Source organism: Glycine soja, chromosome 10 (assembly GCF_004193775.1).
Source record: "Glycine soja cultivar W05 chromosome 10, ASM419377v2, whole genome shotgun sequence".
Classification (NCBI taxonomy): domain Eukaryota; kingdom Viridiplantae; phylum Streptophyta; class Magnoliopsida; order Fabales; family Fabaceae; genus Glycine; species Glycine soja.
The window spans coordinates 44,295,316-44,317,985 of NC_041011.1; the positions used below are offsets into that span (position 1 = coordinate 44,295,316).

General features: G+C 31.7%; 3 protein-coding genes across 4 annotated transcripts; 2 read left to right on the plus strand and 1 right to left on the minus strand.

The window, feature by feature from the left end:
- Positions 1 to 3,279: 3,279 nt before the first annotated feature.
- On the minus strand, positions 3,280 to 6,443 carry LOC114369785 (nudix hydrolase 26, chloroplastic-like). The gene is made up of 6 exons (XM_028327039.1): positions 6,217 to 6,443; positions 6,090 to 6,140; positions 5,333 to 5,425; positions 4,132 to 4,226; positions 3,702 to 3,816; positions 3,280 to 3,601 (listed from the first exon to the last, which is right to left on the minus strand). Exons 1-6 carry the CDS (start codon positions 6,400 to 6,402, stop codon positions 3,536 to 3,538), a joined length of 606 nt encoding a protein of 201 aa, XP_028182840.1. The 5' UTR covers positions 6,403 to 6,443; the 3' UTR covers positions 3,280 to 3,535.
- A 2,671-nt stretch (positions 6,444 to 9,114) lies between these two features.
- Positions 9,115 to 11,319, plus strand: LOC114370046. The gene is made up of 3 exons (XM_028327337.1): positions 9,115 to 9,324; positions 10,260 to 10,413; positions 11,040 to 11,319. The coding sequence occupies exons 1-3, from the start codon at positions 9,115 to 9,117 to the stop codon at positions 11,099 to 11,101; spliced, it is 426 nt and encodes a 141-aa protein (XP_028183138.1). The 3' UTR covers positions 11,102 to 11,319.
- A 1,100-nt stretch (positions 11,320 to 12,419) lies between these two features.
- LOC114372060 (exocyst complex component EXO70A1-like) lies at positions 12,420 to 21,620 on the plus strand. Of its 2 annotated transcripts, none has more exons than XM_028329450.1 (13): positions 12,420 to 12,778; positions 12,985 to 13,080; positions 15,136 to 15,341; positions 15,897 to 16,139; positions 17,661 to 17,799; positions 17,890 to 18,102; positions 18,949 to 19,154; positions 19,570 to 19,767; positions 19,904 to 20,003; positions 20,212 to 20,330; positions 20,424 to 20,570; positions 21,075 to 21,162; positions 21,296 to 21,620. In XM_028329450.1, exons 1-13 carry the CDS (start codon positions 12,617 to 12,619, stop codon positions 21,311 to 21,313), a joined length of 1,935 nt encoding a protein of 644 aa, XP_028185251.1. In that variant the 5' UTR covers positions 12,420 to 12,616; the 3' UTR covers positions 21,314 to 21,620. The 2 variants fall into 2 exon arrangements, with proteins under 2 accessions (XP_028185251.1, XP_028185252.1); XM_028329451.1 differs by having other exon boundaries at positions 12,421 to 12,778; positions 21,075 to 21,182.
- The last annotated feature ends 1,050 nt before the right edge of the window (positions 21,621 to 22,670 follow it).

Below are 22,670 nucleotides of genomic sequence, written 5' to 3' on the forward strand. Positions count from 1 at the left end.
CAAGCCATAATAAAAATCAGTTTTGCTAATACTTTTATGTCTTTTTTAATTTCTACTGCTCTTTTAAGTGTATTTTGCAAAAAGCTTTTTTTCTTCTTAAAAGCTGGATTCAGTCCATCTCAGAAATAATATTTTACCAACAATTAGCAATAAGTAATTTTGTGGAGCGATGCGAAGCTGAGATCTCAATACATAGTCACAAACTCGAGAACTAGCTTTGATTGATTCAATGGGGGCATAATATTACTAACTAGGTGACATTGCTAGTCACTACATTCTAGCCATTGTCTGTTTTGAAATTCAATGGAGTGTCATGGTTTTGTTCTTAAGAGACATCTTGATAATGATAGTTAAGAGATGAGAGTATTTATAAATAACCTTTGATTTGATTTTAACTCTAAGTAATGTAGGATTTTTTAGTGTACATGAACAGAAACACACGAAAAATAAATTTCTCCATTGTCAAATATAAATTTCTCATTGTCTACTTTCGTGGATTGAAGAGTTTAATTACAAGATTAAAGTCTCATCTCAAAAATTCGATGGATTGAAATTGAAGGAATTCGGTTTCAAAATTAATGAATCATCTCAAGAATTCAATGCATTCTCATTGTCCACTTATGCAAATTGAAGGAATTCAATTATGAAGTTAAAATCTTATCTCAAATTAAAGTTTCATCTTTGAAATTCAATGCATTCTAATTGTGGGTCATGCAAATTAAAGGAATTTAGTTTCAAAATTAATGTATCGTCTCAGGAATTTAATGCATTTTCATTTTTCACTTGTGGAAATTGAAGGAATTCAATTACAAAATTAAAATCTTATCTCAAGAGTTAAAATCTGTCTTTGAAACTCAATCCAATCTCAGTGTGAGTCTATCGAAATTAAAGAAATTCAGTTTCAAAATTAATGTATCGTCTTAGGAATTCAATGCGTTCTCACTTGATAGATGCAGTCTCATTGTCCATTTGTGCAAATTGAAGGAATTCAATTATAAAATTAAAATCTTATCTCAATAGTTAAAGTCTCGTCTTTGAAATTCAATGCATTCTCATTGCGGGCATACGCGAATTAAAGGAATTCAATTTCAAAATTAATGTATCATCTCAAGAATTCAATGCATTCTCTTTATGGCATGCGGAAATTAAAGGAACTCATTTTCAAAATTAAAAAACAAAATTTGAAGAGGTTATGAGAGAGAAATTAAATATACAAATATTTCTCAATTTTTATTGAGGTTATTTATTGTTTCTTTGAATCTTTAACACTCACAGTGTATAATCATTAATGTTCAACATAACTTTTTAATATTATAATTATAAAACATTTATTATTTATTTAATATATCACCCAATATAGAATTAGTTAAATATTTTTCTACCATCATTGCAACATTGCGCAAATCGAAGGAATCCAGTTACAAAATTAAAGCCAATCTTTGAAAATATGTCATGAGAGAGAAATTAATTTTACATTTTTTCTAATTTTTTTTTATTGAATTGGTTTATTGTTTCTTTTATTTGATTGAATCCAACAAAAAAATGTGTCAAAATATTAATGGACGTTAATATAATTTTTTTATATCGATGGTCTATAATAATTAAGTTATTATTATAATTCATATTTTAAATTTATTATAATTGTAAAACATATTTATGATTCATTTAATACATTATCTAATATAGAGTTAATTCAATATTTTCGATCGACTTTTTCTGGTCTTGGTTTTATTGATGTTTCATCTACAAAATTCAACGCATTCTCATTGTTGATTTGCACGAGTTGAAGGAATTTAATTACAAAATTCAATCCGTTCTTTGAAAAACGGCTATGAGAGAAAATAATTTACAAATATTTTTATATTTTTTATGGAAAATATTTATTGCTTCTTTAATTTTATTGAATTGAATAAAAAAAGAATGTGTAAAAATATTTGTGGATATTAAATACATTGATGGTGTATAATAATTAAATTTTTATTATAATATATTTTTTTAATTTTATTACAATTGTAGAATATATTTATTATTAATTTATATATTATATATTACTTAAATGTTTAGTCACTAAGCATAGTCTTGAAAGGGCATTGTATATTTTTTCTTTTTACAATTTAAAATTGATAGCCGTTACCTCATGGTTTTCTATTTATAATCTAGAATCACTCTAACTTTCGTGTATTTCTTTGCCACCGATACTGAGACATTCTTCTTAAACCAAAAAATCTAGAATCACATTGTTTTAGCTTAATAATGGATTTCTAGTTCTTGAATTTTGAATATGTAATTACATACTTTAATAGAGAGTTTTGTTGTTCATAATGTTTACCTTCAACTCAAGCAAAATTATTTTCAATAAAAAATACTTATGATTTCTATGATCAGAAGATGGAGAAACTCATAAATAGAAACAACTAAATTTGATTGTTAATGAGCAAAAATAACATTTTGATCTGTAACTTCATTTCGTCATTGTTGACATTGCCACTATCATTCTGAACTTTATTCCCAGTGTAATGTTTTTGGTCACAAAACAATTAATTAAAAATATCAGGAGGAAAAGCTTTGACACTCAGTGGTCTTTGGAATTTTTGCGACCTCTTGATATTTTTAATGAACCGTTTTGTGAAAGCATTACACCGAAAAAACAAATCAAAATCAATATGACAGTGTGGCAATGTCATCATGGCGAGATGGAGTCAATGTTCATGCTATTGTTTCTACTCATTAACCACAAATCATGTCCTAATTATGAGTTTCTACCCTCTTAACATAGACTTAACTTCTAGCTACCTACATGGGGACATAGTTTTAGAGATCAGAGGAATGCTGCATCGTGATTGCACCATGTCGTTTTCAGTTATTCCCCAAGAGGAGAATTCAGTGGCTGGTAAGTTAGCTATAGATCGGTGGGGAGTGAATCAGAATAGTGCTCTTACAATTTGGGATGAGGCTCCTAAGTTTGCTTTAGATATCTTATGTTTCGGCTAAACACCCTTAGGGTGGGCTAGTTTCTTTGTTTGCTTTAGTTCTTTTTTGCATTCATTTCTGTAGCAAAAAAAAAAAAAATACTTAAAAGTTTGTAAAAAAAATACATTAAATTATATAATTCATTTGTTTAATCACAATCGGTCATCTATGCATTATCAATTTAAATGTTCATAAATTTTACAATGCAATGTTACAATATTTCCTTGTACCAAAAGAGTCTTGCCTAATTAGTTCAACATAGTGTGTGAGTTTTATAAAACTTCTGATATCATATTCAATTCCTATGAATAAGAAAAAACAATACTTCATCATGACAAAAACAGCGGACAGATGCAAATGCAATACATTGCACAACAATTTTCATGACAATACATATTTCATTCAGACAAAATAAACAGCCCTCTTCTCCCGCCCTATGGGTTATTATGGCCAAGAGGAGAAAAAAGAGAATAATGGTCTCGTTAGTTAATTGGAATACATTCTTTTTAAAGCAGCCCTCATAATCACCCAAGGCATCAGTAACAATTTCAGCCAAAGATAAGATTTATTGGAAATGTGGAGCAAACACTGCTAAGACTTCCTTGTAGACAGGTTTCTTGAAATCCACTGCCTGCACAAAGAAGACAAACCAAGTCATATATTGTACAGTACCCCATCTTAATTGGCTTTGGACAAGTATGAAAAAAGTTGTCATCATCACGTATACTTACAAGCTCAATTACTTGTTCAGGTGATATCCATGACCATTCCCCAAACTCAGCTTTCTCAGTACCATCACCCAAAAGATTAATTTCTTGATCTTGCCCAGTGAACTTAAAAAGAAACCTGTGTGTGTATATCAAAAGTGTCAAAAACACTACTTAAAGCCAAAACAAAATATCCCTTCTTCCATGCCTTCCAATTCTGATGCCTTGTCCCCTGCACTTATCCATAGTTGAACACACAACTATACAAGTATGCATATAGGCATAACTCTAGAGCCTCATCATTGAATAGGAGGGTAAAAAAAATGTCAAAAATATTTATTGCCCCACAAATTGTTATATGATTGGTTCTAGGTTGTTAAACTTTATATAATATGGTTGTGTACAGTTCTTATGAGTTGTATTCTATCCAGACAGAGCATATTCAAGTGGTTACCATTTCTGCGCCTGACCCTTCCAATCAGATCCCCACTGAATATTTAATTTCTCCCTCACTTTTGGTGGGAAGTCATAAGTTAACCAATATGGTACCTACAACAGAAAGCCACCAAGATGAACATTTATCATTATAACAAGGAAAAAGAAAAGTTGTTTTATCAGGATTTTATGCTAGATGAAAACTAATATTAGTGAGTGTATTAATTGACATTCATAGATCAGATTACAATGATTAGATGTAACATTGTAACTCTAAAATAATTAGCAACTTTGAACGGGGGCTGGTTATTTTCTTCAACACACCTCAAAAGGCCTAATTTAATTATTTTTTTTTAAAAGATTTTATAATTTCATTAAAACATCTTTACCTATTTCCATTTTTTGTTTTTACTTTTCCTATTTTCAAAAGTTTATACAATATAGGGAAAAAACTTTTCTTGTTTCCTGTTTTCATTTTTTCCTCATAACTTTAGAAAATGGGAAACAAAGTGAAAAAAAAAAAACATTTTTCTCAAACCAAGTGGACCCTTAGATATTTAGATGTCTATGAACTCAAGATTCAAGAAAATTTTAAGGTAATGAGTTTTTAAGTTATGGTTATTAGGATAGGTCGAAGCAGGTAAGCTGTTATTTTCTCTACCATATCGTTATGTTCTTTCTTGTACCACTGTTCATGCTTGTGAGTTTCAGATTTCTCTCAACTTGCAACCTCCAGAATAGATCTGTCCTTATACCAAATTGGAAAGCTGCCAACCTATCAAAATTCCTTTCCTTTCCTTCCATGAGAAACCAACTTCTAAGTTCTAACTATCTAACCTTAGACAATGTAAACTAAAATACTTCTTTGTTCTTTTCAAAGATAAAAGCATCGCATCCAATCAAATCAAACAAAGTTTAACACATACAATACCACACCTTCAGAAGACCATGTCCACTTCACTCATTCTAAAACCTCTAAAACTAATCAATAATAAATAACAAAGGATGCAACTATGATACAAAGTGCTCATATCCTTGTATATAATAAAGCTACAAGCAGATACGGGTATCCTAAAAAGGTGAGATGCAACAATTTAACAACTAGAATCAAATGAACCAGTTAATAGAATGGTGAAAACTGATTTGGCACTTACAAATTAACCACAACCAAGCATGTAATTTGTAGGGTGTTAGCAAGTAAAGAAATGTATAATTTGCACCTCAGCGATCACTTCTACTGAATTAACTCCTGTCTCTTCTCGTAACTCCCTGATAGCTGCATTTCTTGGATCCTCACCTTCATCAATACCACCCTAAAAGATGCCACATTTAACATGATTATGTTACAAACTTACAGTACATCATCTCTTTCAGCAAAACAAAACACTGAATGAAAAGTAAAAGTGCAAACTCATCAGGTTTCCTTTTTTATTGTTTATAAAATATCACAAATTTTGAAAAGAACCAATACCAATGATACCCCATGGCCATGGCCCATGTGAAAGTGCACCAACACTTCCAACGGAGCTATTTATTTAGTTACCATAATTTTTTTCAAAATCCTCACACTTGTGCAACATTATTCAATTGTTTAACACTTTTTTGGAAGAAAAAAAATATATTCATTTCGTGAAGAAGATGATAATTTTTGAAAGTTGAGTTCAGGTTAAATTAACTAATTGGTCCCTGAACTATTTGAGAATTTTCAAATAGTTACCTGAACTAAAAAAAAAATCATTGAGTCCCTAAACTTTTAAAAAAAAAAGGTCCTGCCGTTAGTTTTTTGAATTTTTGTCACTGAAACCGCAAAAAAAGTATCATTTATGGCAGTTTTGAAAACTAGAGACTCGACTAAAAAAGTAGTTTAGGGACTATTTAAAATTTCTAAAATAGTTCAAGGACCAACTGGTAATTAACCTTGAATTTTTTATTATTTGAATTTATAGAGATAGATTGCAACAAAGAAGAATCACTGACCTGAGGCATTTGCCAAGCATTGGGAATGTCGAGCCTCGAAGCCGCGAAAATCTGCACAACACAGATTGTTAAGCTTCAAAGAATAAGAATCGGAAACCAAAATCATAAGGATTAAGAAAGAACGAACCTTTTTGTGATTGTTCATGAGACAGATACCAACGTTCCTACGATAACCTTCTGGAGGAGCTTCCATCGTTGAGAATGAGAGTGGTAGCAAGGAGAATTTAGTGTGTTTCGAAGGGTATTTCGGGAAACGAAAAATGGTGGAAGCAGAAGCAGGAGAATAAGAGTAAGCGAATCGGCATAAAGCCATTACATCAAGGGAACGGAAAGAGAGAGACAAAGTGCAAATTAGAAGGCTTTATAATGGGCCATTTAAGCCCACTTAATGGAAGGGGCTTGTTATTATCACTCCTTTTTAAATAAATAAAAAAATCACCCCATAAATCTTTTTAAAAGACTTAATTATTAATTTCATCTTCAGATTATTTTAAATAATTTAATTTGATTTTCAAATTTTTAAAACATTTAATTAGACTCAGGTTCTTAAAAATAAATTGATTTGGTTTTCAAATTTTTAAAAGGTGAAGGTTCTCACATTTTTAAAAATGAATCAATATCTTTTCTAACTTTTTTAGAACTTAAAGAACAAACTGAACCATTTAAAATATTTTAGAGACCAAATTGATTTTTTTAAAAATTTGATTATTAAATTAAGCTTTTTAAAAATTTGGGGTCAAATTCAACCTTCTAAGCCTATTTTTAATATGTAGTGTTGAGGGGAATCCTTTTATGAAAGTGTTGAGCGCGGACTCCAAGGCATCAACGTTTAATGAATTATGCTTGGTGTTTTTCTTGAGAAAAATTCATAAACCCCTATTTTTGTTTTCTGGAAAGTAAATTTTGGAAAGAGTTGTAACACTTATGAAAAGTAGTTTCTAGAAAGCATGATAGCATTTTCGAAAAGTAGTTTATGGAAGTATTAAGATTTCAATACTTTGCAAATCTAGATTTTAAAAAGGATCAATTTTGAGAATAAATAATTAAAATTACGCAAGGGAGGTGCATTTAGCAGTTGCCTTCGTAAACAAATAAAATGCAAAACCCAAGAAAGACATTATTGAAATTAGCTTGCAAAAAGGGTGGGAAATATAAACAACATAAGAAGTTGTTAATCCATTAACCCACAAAACTACTAGCCTAAAAAATATGTGTCCCTTTATAATCAAAGGGGGACTTCTGGAAAATGTCATATAAAAACTTTTTGTATTGTGAGGATATCATAACCACAAAGTCGTGCATGTGCGGATCGACTAATGAGTAAAGTAGAAATTTTGGTGGGTTAAGAGGTGTGTGTGTGTGTGCTCATGCCGATTGACTAATGAATGAAGGAGAAGTTTTGCTAGGTGAAGAGGTTTGTATGTGTGTGACTAATGAGTGAAGGATAGGTTTTGTTAGGTGAAGAGGAGTGTGTGCACGCGCACACACACACGAACACGCGACTAATGTGTGTAAAAGAAATTTTGTTAGGTGAAGAGAGGTGTGTGCGTAAGGAAGATGATGTCTCTCAAACAAGGACATGTGTCTAAAACTTATGTGTGTGCGGCTATTGAGTGAAGGAGAAGTTTTGCTTGGTGAAAAGGAGTGTGTGTGTGTGGCTAATGAGTGAAGAATAAGTTTTGCTAGGTGAAGAGAGGTGTGTGTGCGACTAGTGAGCAAAGAAGAAATTTTGCCAGGTGAGGTGGGTATGTGTTTGTGTGCGACTAATGAGTGAAGGAGAAGTTTTGCTAGGTGAAGAGGTGTGTGTGCCCATGCGCAACTAATGCGTGTAAGAGAAATTTTGTTAGGTGAAGAGATGTGTGTAAGAAAGATGACGTCTCTCACAAACAAGAACACGTGTCTCAAACTTTATTATTATACATAGTCAAACAAGGAGTTACCGTAAGCGATAAGAAAAGAAAATTTATAATTTTTTATTTTATTTTTTAATCTTAACGGTTCTCATCTATAAAAACTTAATTTAATAGTCATAAATTTTACAATACACTTACGTCACTCCTTTTAAATGATGTACATTTAACTTACCATAAAATAAATGTATATGTTTATAAGAATATTCAACACTAAAAGCATTGACTGTATACTTTTTTTTTCTATGAATCTAGGATATCCCCAAATGAAAGTCATAGATTAATCCTTAAAAGTATTGAGATTTATTCAATTGATTTAAGAAGTTAACATTTTTCAATAAATATCTTTCACTCCATAGATTGAGACATAGGATGTAATCTTAGATTATTTTTCAATAAAACTAAAAGTTTTGATTTATTTTCTAAAAAAATCAATTTATCTTTGAAAAAAATCATTTTTATCTTTGAAGGGAGACAAGAAAGACAAGAAAAAGAACATAAAAGATTACAATATCAGGAAAGGCAGAAGCATAGCATCTGCTAAAAGCAATTCGTCCAGTCCCGGAAACAAGCTCCAGAATTAGGACCCATTTTTGCAAGGAAGTCTGCATAAGACTTTCCCTATCTCAAGGTGTCAACAAACTCCATATTCCATTCCCCCCTCAAGAAGTCTTTAATTGGTATTTGAAAACCAGTCATGAAGAAGGATAAAGTTATTTTACAAATATTTTCTAATTTTTATTATTTCTTTAATTTTCTTTAATTGAACAAAAAATATCATATCATGTGTCAAAATACTAGCAGATGTTAATGGACTGCATATAATAATTAAGTTATCAGTATAGTTTATTTTAAAAATTTATTAAAATTCACACACACACACACACACACACACACACACATATATATATATATATATATATATATATATATATATATATTATTCATTTCATACCGAATTTTTCATTCATTAATCGGAGCTTTGAAATAACATTGTATGCTATTTTTAATCGTAAATTTTACATTTGTTATATTTATAATCTATAGTCACTCAGAGTACATGTCTCAGACTTTCATATATTCTTCCCATTATTGTTTTTTTCTTTGTCAGAAAAATGAGTGACGACCTTCCTTTGGATTTAGAAAAAGTGAAGTTTTTGCTACCTCCTTATCTTTTGAATGAACTATTTGGTGAAAGCCTTACTTCAGAAGACAGTCAAAATCAACCTACCAATGGTATTCTCATTAACGGTGAGGAAGAAGTCATTGTTCGAGTAGCTAGTTTTGATAATCAACAATCAAATCAACTTGTTCCCATTTACCAGGTTTTGATCTGTTTCTTCCATCTTCTGTTGACTCAACTTCTATCTAGCTTTAACATCCAATAAAATAAAAGAAAATGAGAAAAACTTATGAATAAGTTCCTTTTTTTTACATTTTTTTTATAATTATGTTGTAATTAGGGTCACAATGGACCGACGGAAAAAATGTTATAAAAATAAAGGAGTCGCCCACTATAGTTTTTTAGGGAAAAAATATAGAAAAATAAGAAATAAAACTTTTTAAAAGAAACAGTATTTGAAAATCACTAATTGAATGTACCAAAATAATATAATCTTAAATTTATTAATTTATTTAAAAACAGTATTTTTTATTTGAAACAAATTTTTTATTTTTAGAAAAAAGAATTATTATTATTTATGTTCTTAGATCCATAAGGGTGACTCTTGATCATACGTATCCCTGCATGCAATCTAAAATCATGGCAAATTTTAGGTTGGACCTAGTGATTAAGTTGTCCCCAAATGGAACGAAAATTAACATCTGCCAGATTTGAATTTGAAAAACATCAACCATCTAGATCAAATTTAGAAAGTCTTGCATGAAATTTGAATTGAATGTCTGAATATGATTTTGTGAGAATTGATATTTTTGTTTACACTCACAAAACACACAAAGAGAAGGATTAAATAACAAGTTTGTAGAGATGATTTTTTTTTTCATTTCATCAATTTATCTCTACCATCACCATCGCACTCTTTTGTTGCTCATGACTCTCTTTCAAGATTGAATTGGACACCTCCTTTTGGGCGAACCTCTATAACTATATTTTTCAATTCTATTTCAAATTCTAAATCTCAATTTATTTCACACTTCAAACTCGAGTCCACTCCAAATATTAAATTGATATTATAATCAGCAAAAAATTCTATGATGTGAGTGTTAATTAGTTTGGTGTTGATTTTATATATTTTTTCAGGGTGTTGAGGAAAATGTGCAAACTTTACCAATGCATCAAAGATACACTTGGGCACAAATAGTTAAAGGAGAGCACAAAAACAATGACTTTTTAGTAGGGACAAGGGCATCCTTTTCTCCTTTGATACCCACTCTAAGATGTCAGAAATCAGAAGGTAAGGAAATATTTCTAAATATGAAAGAACAACAACAAACAACAAACAGGATGTGAAATAGAAAGGTGTCACTACAAATTTATTAAAGTATATGACTTTCTTCATTTACGACTTTTGTTAGGAGTGTTCCTTAATTGGATTCAGATCACCAGTGCCACCAATAAAATTTTCACACGTCATTTAAAAATTAATCTGTACATTTTTGCATTTCCCATATTATCCATAAGACCTTGACATACTCAATAACACCGTTTCGCATTATAGAGGAAATACAAAAAATGTACAGGTGTATTTTTAAATGAAGTGCCTAAAATTTATTGGTGAGACATGAAATGAGACACGTTGTGAGTCTAGTGATCTGAATTTTGTTAGCTGTTTTGATTTAATTTTCAAGACCAACCATGACCTAAACTAATAATATTTGATAAGTTTTAGATAAAATTTTATACATATCATTCTAATACATAACACGTAATCTTGCTAAGAAAATTTATATATATAGTTTGTAAGGTAGGGAAAACAGAAGAAAATTATAAAAAAAAAGTATTATATTAATGACGAAAGCGGTGTGTAATAAAGTTGAGTGGTTTGTTTCATGATATTTGGAATCGTGTTTATTTTTCTAGGTGGAAAGAGCAAGCAAGATCAAAAAGCAAGCTCCTCTGGAAATGGAGCTATGCGGAAGTAAAAGGAATCTAAATCCTAACAATGAGGTGCCATTACCTGAAGTTGAACCGTGTCAAGAAAACAACAAAAGAAACAATAAGGATGTGTGAACTTGTTATCATAATGTTTTTTTTTTTCCTCTAGCCAAATTTGTTGTGGGTTGTAGGCTTTGGTAAGTGGATGTAAAAGGCTTAGATTCAATTCAAGCTTTTAAAATAATATTCAAGTGTAGTTTGTACAGATTTATTTTGCAGTTTAAGTACTTCAAATGGCTATGGTCACATTAGACTATAAAAACTCCTCTTCAAATCATGTTTAAAACGATCCATGCCAGCTCTTTATTTTTTTTTTTGGATGAATTTAGAGTGTGTTTGATTTAGAGAAAAAAATAAAAAAGATAAATTTTTGAATTAATATAGAACGTAAAAGGTATGAGTTTCATGAAATAAAATATAAAATTTCTTTGACATATTATTTATCTCTTTCATAACAAATACATTTTTAAGTAGAGTCGACCTATTTTATTATCTCTAACAAAAATTAAATGAGTAACGAAGAAGATTGAATGAGAGGCAAAAAGATGGTTGAGAAAAATATTGAAAAGGACGTGATAACTTGTAAAACTTAACATTATTTTTTTCTATTTGAATAGTGAGTTAAAGTGATTTTAAAAATTATTTCAAAATTTTAGTTTGAAAATAAAAATGAAAAGATTTCCATCACTCCAAAAAGAGCTGAAGTCACACAAATCCAATAATGTCATTAAATGTTTAATATTGTATACTCTTTAGTTTATTTTAAATCTTTTTTTAGGGAAGTTTATTTAAAGACTTAAACTTATTAATTTATGTACTACAAGTGTAGATCCATTGAATTATTTTAAAAAATATTTTTACCTTATTTAAAAGAACATATTACAAAATAAGAATACTAAATTTTTTTAAACGGAAAATCATTTTCACTCATACTTGTAATTATTATTACTACTTTAAAAAACAGTCTCTAATGACAAGCTCGTTATTTTGTTAGTTAAATTTCAAAAATGACAATGAAAATGCGATGTGGAACATTATGAGTTATCACTGAAACAAATGTATACTTATTGATTCCATGTGGAAAAGGGGAGCCTATTTTACACATAAAACAATTTCTTTTTTGTTAAGAACAACAAAATTGTTGTTGAAGACTTGAAGGAGTAAGATTATGGTATAAAACAATTCAAAAAGCATGGGAAACAAAATAATAATGCAACAACTATTTCATCTACAACCAACCAAGTCCAAACATATGAATCTTAAAAACACAGCTAATTGAGTGTTTTTTTTTTATTCGTAGAAAAATAATCCGTGACAACAGTGGAAAGACCAGAAAAGTGTGGGACCATCCCTAACATCACCTTCACAGCTTCTACCGATTGTTGAAAAAAAAGACTCTACCAGCAATAGCCTCTGATTTCTTCTTTCACTTTCTTTAGGTTATGGTTTTCTCAGAAGATTGAACTTAAACAAAAACAACAAGAAAGAAAGAAAGAAAGAAGATGGGAATTGCAGTGGGAGGTGTTGATTTGCTGAGTGAAAAAGCGGCGATGATGAGAGAGTGTCTGCAGAAGAGTGAAACCATCACAGACAACGTCGTCACCATTCTCGGTTCCTTCGACCACCGTCTCTCCGCCCTCGAAACCGCCATGCGTCCAACTCAGGTACCCTTTTTCTTCTTGCCCATTAAATGGGCGAGATTTTGGGAGCGAGTTTGCTTTTTTTGGCTTCAAAATGGGGTTTTGGGAAATGAGTTGACTTTTCTTTGACTTGGGTGCAATGGGGATTTGTTTTGGAGGGGGTTGTTCGTTTTTGAATTGGGGATCTGAAGGGTTGTTAAAAGTTGGATCTTTTCCATTTGTGTATGCAGATTAGAACTCACTCTATTAGGAAGGCTCATGAGAATATTGATAGGACTTTGAAGGCTGCGGAGGTTATATTGGCTCACTTCGATCAATATCGTCAGGTTGGTTTTGTTTTGGTGCTACCGTGATCCGTTTCTCATAATGTGTCTTATTTTTTATTATTTAAATTAAGTTGCTCTTTGTTGAATTGATGAATTGAAATTACAATATCAGATTCTCTGTCACCGTGAATGTGTTACTAAATTCAGGTTAAAGTATTTATCTTTTTATTTAGAAAAGGATTGCATGACTCATTTCTGCTTGTCACTTGTATGTTTTTGTTGTTGCAATGCGACTTATATTCATTTTAGCTTTGTTTCTATAATCTAGTGGAGGACATGCTTGTTGCAAATGTTTGCTTTGGTCAATTGCAAACCTGAAGGTCTGACCCTTGTCTCATTTGGTCAACTTAACTGATCTGTGCATTATGATGTTATTGCAAATTTTGTTTTTGCTTTAATACAATGTTATTGAAATCATTCAAAAAAAGATGAAAGACAAGATGTGTTGAAGTTGAACCAGAAGCTCACACACAATTCTCAACAAAATGTCCAAGAACATGCCTTGAACAACTACAAAATTGTTAGGAATCTTTTTTTTTATCAGTAAATTGCTAGGTATCTGGAGCAGCAAAAGAAAGGTGTTCTGGAATACTTTGGAAAAGAAAGGTGCTCACATGACTTATATCCAGGCTACAGGACATGTATGATGTGGTGACTACTGGTGAAAGACCTCCAAGAAAGAACACTAAGGACTTAACTGCAGGAATAGGATTACATCAAGTGCCCTTAAGTCCTTACTTGTTTACTCTTGTCATAGATGTGTGTGCTTACTAGTGACATACAAAAGAGTATCCCTAATTGCTTGCTTTTTGTGGATGATATAGTTGTGATTAAAGAATGTAGTGAAGCAGTTAAATTTAAACTTGAGCTTTGGAGACAAACTCTAGATTATCCCTAGTTGCATGCTTTCTGTGGATGATATAGTTGTGATTAAAGAATGTAGAGAAGCAGTTAAATTTAAACTTGAGCTTTGGAGACAAACTCTAGATTATCACTAGTTGCATACTTTCTGTGGATGATATAATTGTGATTAAGGAATCTAGAGAAGCAGTTGAATTTACTCTCAAGCTTTGGAGACAAACTTTGGAATCAAAGAGTTTTCGCTTAAGTAGGAATAGCACAGAGTATACACATTAAAGTTTTAGCAAGAGATGACAAATATGACTTGGATGTAAAAATGGGAGAGGATGTAGACCACAAGTTTCTAAGTTTAAATATCTGAGATAAATATGACGGGGAAACTAATGAGATGTCACCCACAGGATGCGACAGGATGACTAAAAAGGAAAAAGATGTTCAAGATTATTTGGGATCACAAAGTACCTATCAAGTTCCAAGATAAGGTTTATTGTATTGTTATACTTCTGAGTATACTCTGTGATAGTGAATGTTGGACTTTAAAGGGACAACATGAGAAAAAGGTGGGAGTAATGTTAATGAGAATTTTAAGATGGATGCATGACCACAAAAGAAAGGACATGATATAAAATGATTGTGTATGACAGCATGAGGAGATATTGGTGTGGCATGGTTTGAGGAAAAGATGACAGAAAATATGTTAAGGTAATTTGAACACTTACAAAGCAAGCCATTAGAGGCACTGGTGGGGAGAGTACATTGAATGGTATTTAGTCCTGTGACAAAGGAGAAGGGGACAGAGAGACCAAGAAGGACAATGGAGAAGGTTGTTAGGGGGATCTCATGCTGAATAATAATATCTCTGGAGATTTGGTCTTTAATTGAGCCAAATGACTTCATATGCTATATGTTGCTAACCTTACCTAGTAGAATAAGGCTTTTATTGTTGTAGTTGTTGTTTTCTTTTCTCCTCCAAGTCATGTCTTCTTTTCCTATCTTTTTTTATTGTTTTGAAGTGCTTTCTGTTGGGCTGAACTTTGATAAAGTTGGGAAGAGAAAAAATTTCGTATGCTCGTACTTAAAAAAAAATTGATTTACAAGATGACAATTTCAGGACTTTTCTCCTCCTTTTTAAAAGATATGTGGTACATATATCTCATTTGCATTGTTTTATGTTTGCATTGATCTATTATACAGGCAGAGGCAAAAATACTTAAAGGGCCACATGAAGACTTGGAAAACTATCTTGAAGCAATTGATAAGTTGAGAAGCAACATTCAGTTTTTTGGTAGTAAGAAGGGTTTCAAGAGTAGTGATGGCATTGTCGTGCATGCTAATAATTTGCTAGCTAAGGCTATTTCGAAGCTAGAAGATGAGTTTAGGCAGTTATTATTATCTTACAGGTATATATTTTTGTTCTTAATGTTCATCTTTTGGCTTGTCTGGTGAAAAATTTATTTGCATACATGAACTCAATAATCATTGATGGCTGTGTCAGATTGTCAGGAAAATGATGTTTCATCAGATAAACCGATCACTAATGCTAAACCAGTTCAATTACCTGTGTAATAGTTGGTTCCTCCAACTGCTTGCTGCTAATATCTAACATTACTGGGTGTTTCTTATTGTTTTTGGTTTATTTACGTATGATGTTAAATAAAACAACAACTTTTGTAAGTCCAATGCATTTTTAAGTGTGTTGAGTGTTGATGTTGTCTGTGGTTCTTAGATGTTAGTTGCACGGCGGTTTCCTTGATGCTATTTATTATTGTAATATCCTCAAATTATTTAGGAATATGATTTTCCTGATAAAAGGATATGGTTTCCTTGAGGCATCTATGGAAATTTGCCTATGAAGTATGGCTATTTAGTATACATGTGATTCTTTTCTTCCTCTTGCTTTGAGAAAATTTTATTTATGTTATCATGATATTTTCTTTTATTATGTGTGCTTACAGCAAACCTGTGGAACCTGAGCGCCTCTTTGACTGCCTTCCAAACTCAATGCGACCTTCATCACCTGGCCATGAGGGTGATCCTAGTGGCAAGAATCACCATTCTGAGTCTCACAACAATAATGCTGAGGCTGTTGTATACACACCTCCCGCTCTTATACCGCCAAGATTTTTGCCACTGCTACATGATTTAGCTCAGCAAATGGTTGAAGCTGGCCACCAACAACCGTTACTCAAAATATACAGGTAATGGTTGTTGTTTAGTTGTCTGTTATGTTACAGAAGGAAAAGTTTACATTGCCTTGTAGTAGACGTCTATATTTGAAAAATTGTACTGAGCATGAAAATTAAAATCTTACCATTTAGAACATTACCACATTCAAGGATGTTTAAGTTAAAAGTATAGGAAGGAAACTATTTAAGAAATGCTTGTGAATTAAGGAAGTGTCAATTGGGGATTGATTCCAAATGATTAATTTATATAGGCCTGTTAGGGATATGAAATCATTCGTAGTCCATTGTCTTCTTATGTTTCTAGCTTCTAGTTTGCTGGGTCAATAATTAGCTTGCAGTTAAAAAATTCTGTCACGTGATCAGTTTCAACATTATGTTGTCATTATTCTGGTTAGTTTCCCGCCAATCATTACAACAATCTCTAAGGGTGTGTTTAGTTTGCATTTTTCATTTTCTGAAAACTGTTTTCATTTTCAAAAGATTAGAATTCTAAAAACATATTTGGTTTGACTTCTTGTTTTCTGCTTTCAAGAAATAAAAACACTGAAAATGCGTTTTCAAAAGGAAATGTATTTTTAGATTTGTTTAAAATTACATTCTTTGCCACCGCGTTTTCATTTTACCCAAAATGAGGTTCCTGACTTCAACTGAAAACGAGATTTTATTGTTTCCAGTTTTTGGTTCGTTTGGAAAAATATTTTCACTGAAAATGAAAACAGAAATCCAATCAAACACATTTTCATCACCATTTTCTATTTCCAATGAAAATGAAAACAGAAAACAACCAAACCAAACACCCCCTAAGATTTTCTGTTTTTAGATCCCAACCTTGGTCTGTTTCTGTTACACATCATCATTGACTGTCAGGGGTTCTAATGTAAATATGGGGAGGCAAGCTTTTTTCTTTTCTAGTGGTGCTGGTATATCTTAGACACATATGCCGTCCTTTATTGCTAGTTCTAATTTTGTAGGCTGCTTTTTTGGAAGAATGAAATGGAAGCCATCTCAACGTAAAACAGAACTTTTATCTTAAGAAATTGCTTGATAATATTAGGGCCTCAATCTGTACAGCAGTAGATTAAGGTTCTTATGAATTAATTTGGAGGCTGTTTATTTTATTGGATTGATTCATTTATTAGTCTATGTGGGGGACTGTGGGTGGTGTCTTCTAGATACTGATCCCTGGGAAAAATGATGGCTTGTCTTATGCTTGGATTCTAGATTTTTTGAGTTTGCAGACTAGAAGTTATGGTCTTGTGGTTGGTAAGAAAATCGTTCCTAGGTCCTGAACAGGGTGCTGCATTGCTACCCCTAACCTGTTCTAACCCAGTCTAATTCATGCTGAGAGCATGTGGAGCTTGAAAATTAATTAGACTGCATTAGAGAAACATTGCAGTGGCTTAATAAACAACATGATTTTGACACCCCTAGGTATAATGCATAAATGTACTTAATATACATTTCCGACAATGATTAATATTACTACTATAATAGTATAATATCATTATGATTATCACCATCATTATTATTTAGGGATGCCCGTTCTCATGTATTGGAAGAGAGCCTCCAAAAACTTGGAGTGGAGAAACTCAACAAAGATGATGTTCAAAAGCTGCAGTGGGAGATTTTGGAAGCCAAAATTGGAAACTGGATTCATTTCATGCGTATAGCAGTAAGATGAAGATGATTGTAGGATTGGTGCTGTGTTTTTTGTCTTCATTATTTTTTAATATCTTTCAAATATGTAATTATACACGAACAGGTGAAATTGTTGTTTGCTGGTGAGAGGAAAGTTTGTGATCAGATATTTGAAGGCTTTGATTCACTCAGTGAACAGTGCTTCGCTGAGGTGACTACAAACAGTGTCTCTATGCTACTCAGTTTTGGAGAAGCAATTGCCAAAAGCAAGAGATCCCCGGAAAAATTATTTGTACTTTTGGACATGTATGAAATAATGCAAGAACTTCATTCAGAGGTATGGCTTTTGACATGCAAAATCATGAATCTTGCTGCTATGTCTTTGGTGTACTGGTTTCATAAATCTTATGAGGTCAATTTGTAATGTTTTATTTCGTATCCTGTAGCCAGTCATAACTCTCCTTATTTATCATAACAGGTTAGGGGCTATACATGCCAGTGACATTTCAATTGGATTACTAACTTATCTGTAGTTTCCTTTTCAGTTGTCTATGAGACTAGTAAAAGGCCCCTAATATAATTATTTATTGTTTTTTAAGAAAGAATATTCCATTGTAAAATCTCAAGTGCCTGTGCCTTTTTTTTGTGTGTGTGTACTTTAAACTTTCATGTCATGGCAATCATGAAATTTGTCATGATCACTGAACTCCTATACTTCAGCCTTGCACTCTGTCTTATGTTTTAACATTTTTATGGATGTCTTCTATAACTTGGGACTACCATGAAAGGGGACTTTAATTTTGGTCTTTCACATATACATAGATTTTATCCAGAACTCAAGTTTTGAACTATAATATTGATACTTTCACTATTTATAACATTCATGAGAAAAAAACATTTAGTAAATATAAAAAGTCTCTGATTGGTGCTCCAGCTCATGTCTAGAGGCTAATTTATGTCAATTAAAGCATCATGATTCTCTCATTAGTGTCATCTGCCATAGCTCTTACTTTCAACCTCTAACTGATAGAGGTTTATATTAGTCACCACACTAGATGTGGTATATTTGACCTTCATGGTACAGAATAGGTTTGGGTGGTTGTTTTGTACATAAAACAAGTGCTAGGCATATTGTGGTGGTGTTAAAATCATGCAATAAACTATTTTACCTGACAATTTGCAGATTGAAACTCTTTTTAAAGGCAAAGCTTGCTCTGCAATAAGAGAAGCTGCAACTAGTTTGACAAAACGCCTTGCACAAACAGCCCAGGAGACCTTTGGAGATTTTGAAGAGGCAGTTGAGAAAGATGCTACGAAGACTGCAGTAACAGATGGAACTGTCCATCCTCTAACAAGCTATGTAATTAACTATGTGAAGTTTTTATTTGAGTAAGTTCAGCTATGTTGTCATCTGATCCCAATTTTGTAGCCATACCATCAATTATTTCTAGCATTTTTTGCTGTGTTCACTGATGACAAAAATGTTAGTCATTATTTTTTATATTGTTTTTTAAAAATTTATTTTACAGTTCCGCGGTTTTCTGCTCATGGACTTTTTAGTGCATTATGTCAGATTTTTACTGAACCATCCTGTTGATACGTTGTGCAATCCCATGATTCTGTTATATTTTTTATATTCTATAGAAATTATTTCTTAAAATTCGGATTTCCTTCCCTATTTAAGAAGGATAATGCTTAAGCTTGTGTACTCTTCTCCAATGTGTTGTGTAAATTTATTCAGGATCTTCATCACAGATCCGATCTTCACATATATGATCTGATCAGAATTATTTAAACTTTGCAGCTACCAATCCACCTTGAAGCAACTTTTTCAGGAATTTGAGGGTGGTGAGGATTCTTCACAGCTAGCATCTGTGACAGTGCGAATAATGCAAGCTTTGCAAACCAATTTAGATGGGAAATCAAAGCAGTATAAAGACCTTGCGTTGACACATCTTTTTCTCATGAACAATATTCATTATATTGTCAGATCGGTTCGGAGGTATGTCTTTGACATGTTTTGGTTACTATTTTCTTTGAATCATCATTTTATTGCATATTTTGATGGTTCAAAATCAGTTTTCCTCCTCACTTAAAAAAAAAAAGTCCCTTTTCCTCCTAATCCTCTTCTATTTTAGGTCTGAAGCCAAGGATTTACTGGGGGATGATTGGGTACAACGACATAGGAGGATTGTGCAGCAGCATGCAAATCAATACAAAAGAAATGCTTGGGCAAAGGTGTTGTTCTAGTAACTTTGCTGACTGTTGTCTTGCAGCTTAGATGTCACTTGGATATTTTGTTATTAATGATAAAGGCATCTGAGTAGATTGGTTTAAAATATCCTGATGTTTGGTTGCATGTGATTGCTCTATTTCTTCCAACATTAATATTTGTTAAAATTGTCTTTTTTTTTTTATTTTTAATTTTGATTCTTTTCCTTGGCAGATTCTTCAGTGCCTATCTATTCAGGGCCTTACTTCATCTGGTGGTGGGAGTGGTACTGCTGGTGGTGATGGTGGAACCGGAAGCAGTAGCGGTGCTTCAAGAGCAATTGTTAAAGACAGGTAGCCTTTCAGTTGCTTTTTTATGGAGTTTTTTGTTTAGGGAGAGTATTTTCTGCACTTCTTTTCACGCATCAATGTGTATTGTGTTGTCAGGTTTAAGTCATTCAATATTATGTTTGAGGAACTCCATCAGAAACAATCTCAATGGACAGTTCCTGACACTGAGTTGCGAGAGTCTCTTAGGCTTGCAGTTGCTGAAGTCTTGTTGCCTGCCTATAGATCATTTGTCAAACGATTTGGGTTTGTTCTCATTTTGGTTCATTTCCAACGTTATTATGTCATTTCTATCAAGGGAGTTAAAGTATGTTCATCAAACATGAGTAGTTTATAATGCAAGTCTTTAAACTTTGTGCACTGAAAGTGTTTAGGATGCAATTTATAGGGAGGTTAATTATAATTTATTTTGAAATATATCTCGGCGGTTATATGACATTATGGCGGAAGTATGGTACTTGATAGAAGTTAATGGTTTGGATAGAAGTATGGTACTTGATAGAACATTATGGCGGAAGTTGATCCATGTAGCCGACCCCACCTAGTGGGATAAGGCGTTGTTGTTGTTGTTGTTGGTTATATGAAAATCATTTAGTTGTTAGTGTTTCCTTCTTCGACTTTCTTATTGGCAAATTAACCCATCTTACAGTTTTATCTAGTTACTGTTTCACTATTTAACAATTCATATTTTGATGTGTTTGCATTTTTTATGCCTTGCGGTCTTGCAATGAGTGCATATTTGTGTTACAGGCCTCTAGTGGAGAGCGGAAAGAATCCTCAGAAGTACATCAAATACTCAGCAGAAGATCTAGACCGAATGTTGGGTGAATTTTTTGAGGTATAATAATTGCTTATAAGGTAAGCGTCTTTTAATTTGTGCATGTTACTATTTACTATTTACTATTTACTATTTAGTGGTTAATTCCTTTGTTGTGGATTTGTTTCTTTTCTCACTTGTTATAATTCACCAGGTTGTATTTGGGGGCTGAAAAGGAGTGTTATCATTTTTTGTCTTTTGGGTACTGCCACAAGTGTGATAAGATGGTGAATTACTCTGCTTCCGTACATTTTGTGCATAGTTCACTTGATTTGTTGCGTGAGATGTTTAGTCTTCAAAGCAAATGTATGTCTGCTAGTAGAATCTCCGTTTATTGGAGCATTGATTTTTTGAACCACGTGTACAAGTTTTTGTGATTATATGTAAACACGGGATTTGGTGTGTAATACTCTACCATCAAATTTCAAACATTATTTTGTAATTCTTTTGTTATTTCCATTTTTAATTTTTGCATGCTATATATGGTACATTGGGATGTAAGGAAGGGATGGAATAGAAACAAAATGGAAGAAATAAAGACATGTTGGCAAAATAAAATAAAATCTGCTGTCCTCCCCTGGGTTGGAATTTTAACATCTTCCAAAATTATGGGAATGTTAAAAAAAATATATGGACAAAAAAGGGAGAGAGAATGTCAGAGGATTTAAAAAAAATGTTTTCTTTCTATTCTTTTTTATAGAAACTAACACATTATACATTATAGGTTGTTTAAGTATGGTTTTTAGGGAGCTAATATTTGACGGCTAATAAAGGAGAGGAAAGGAGATTATCTCTATGCAAGATTTGTATTGAAGAGAAATATTATAATATATTTTGAAATATTTTTAATATATTATATATAATTGAATGAATTTGAAGTCAATTTGTGATATGAAGAAATATGTTTAGTTGTTTAAAGTACGAATTCTGAGTAAGTTATGAATAGAAATTATTTTAAAATACATACATAAGGTGGTAACTTGTTAACATATTTCATCTAAGATATAACTTTCTAATGTACTCTAACTAAAGAATAAATATGTAGAACAAATACGAGTATGCTAGCAAATCCCTTAAAAGTATGGAATTTTTTTTATGATTATATTTTATTTAAAAGTATGTTATATATAGATTCATTTATAATGTAAATTTGATATGCATATATTATCATTAAATTTATTAAATTAAATAACTGTATTGTATTTAATAAAATAATATTTGATAATATGATAAAAAAAACCATAAATTATATTTGATAAATATAATAAATAATATTACTACTATATAAAAATATCAGTTTACACACACACAACCCTAATACTTGTGTTTTTACTTATATATACAAATTAAGAAAAACTAATAAATAAATGAAAAAAAAATATTACTTTTACAAAAATAATCTTATTAATAAATGAAAAATAATAATATTAATATTAAATTCAAAAATCAAAAAGTAACATTTATTAGAAATATTGGTGGAAAAGAACAATTAATGTTACATAAAAGTCAAATATAACATTTATTTTGAG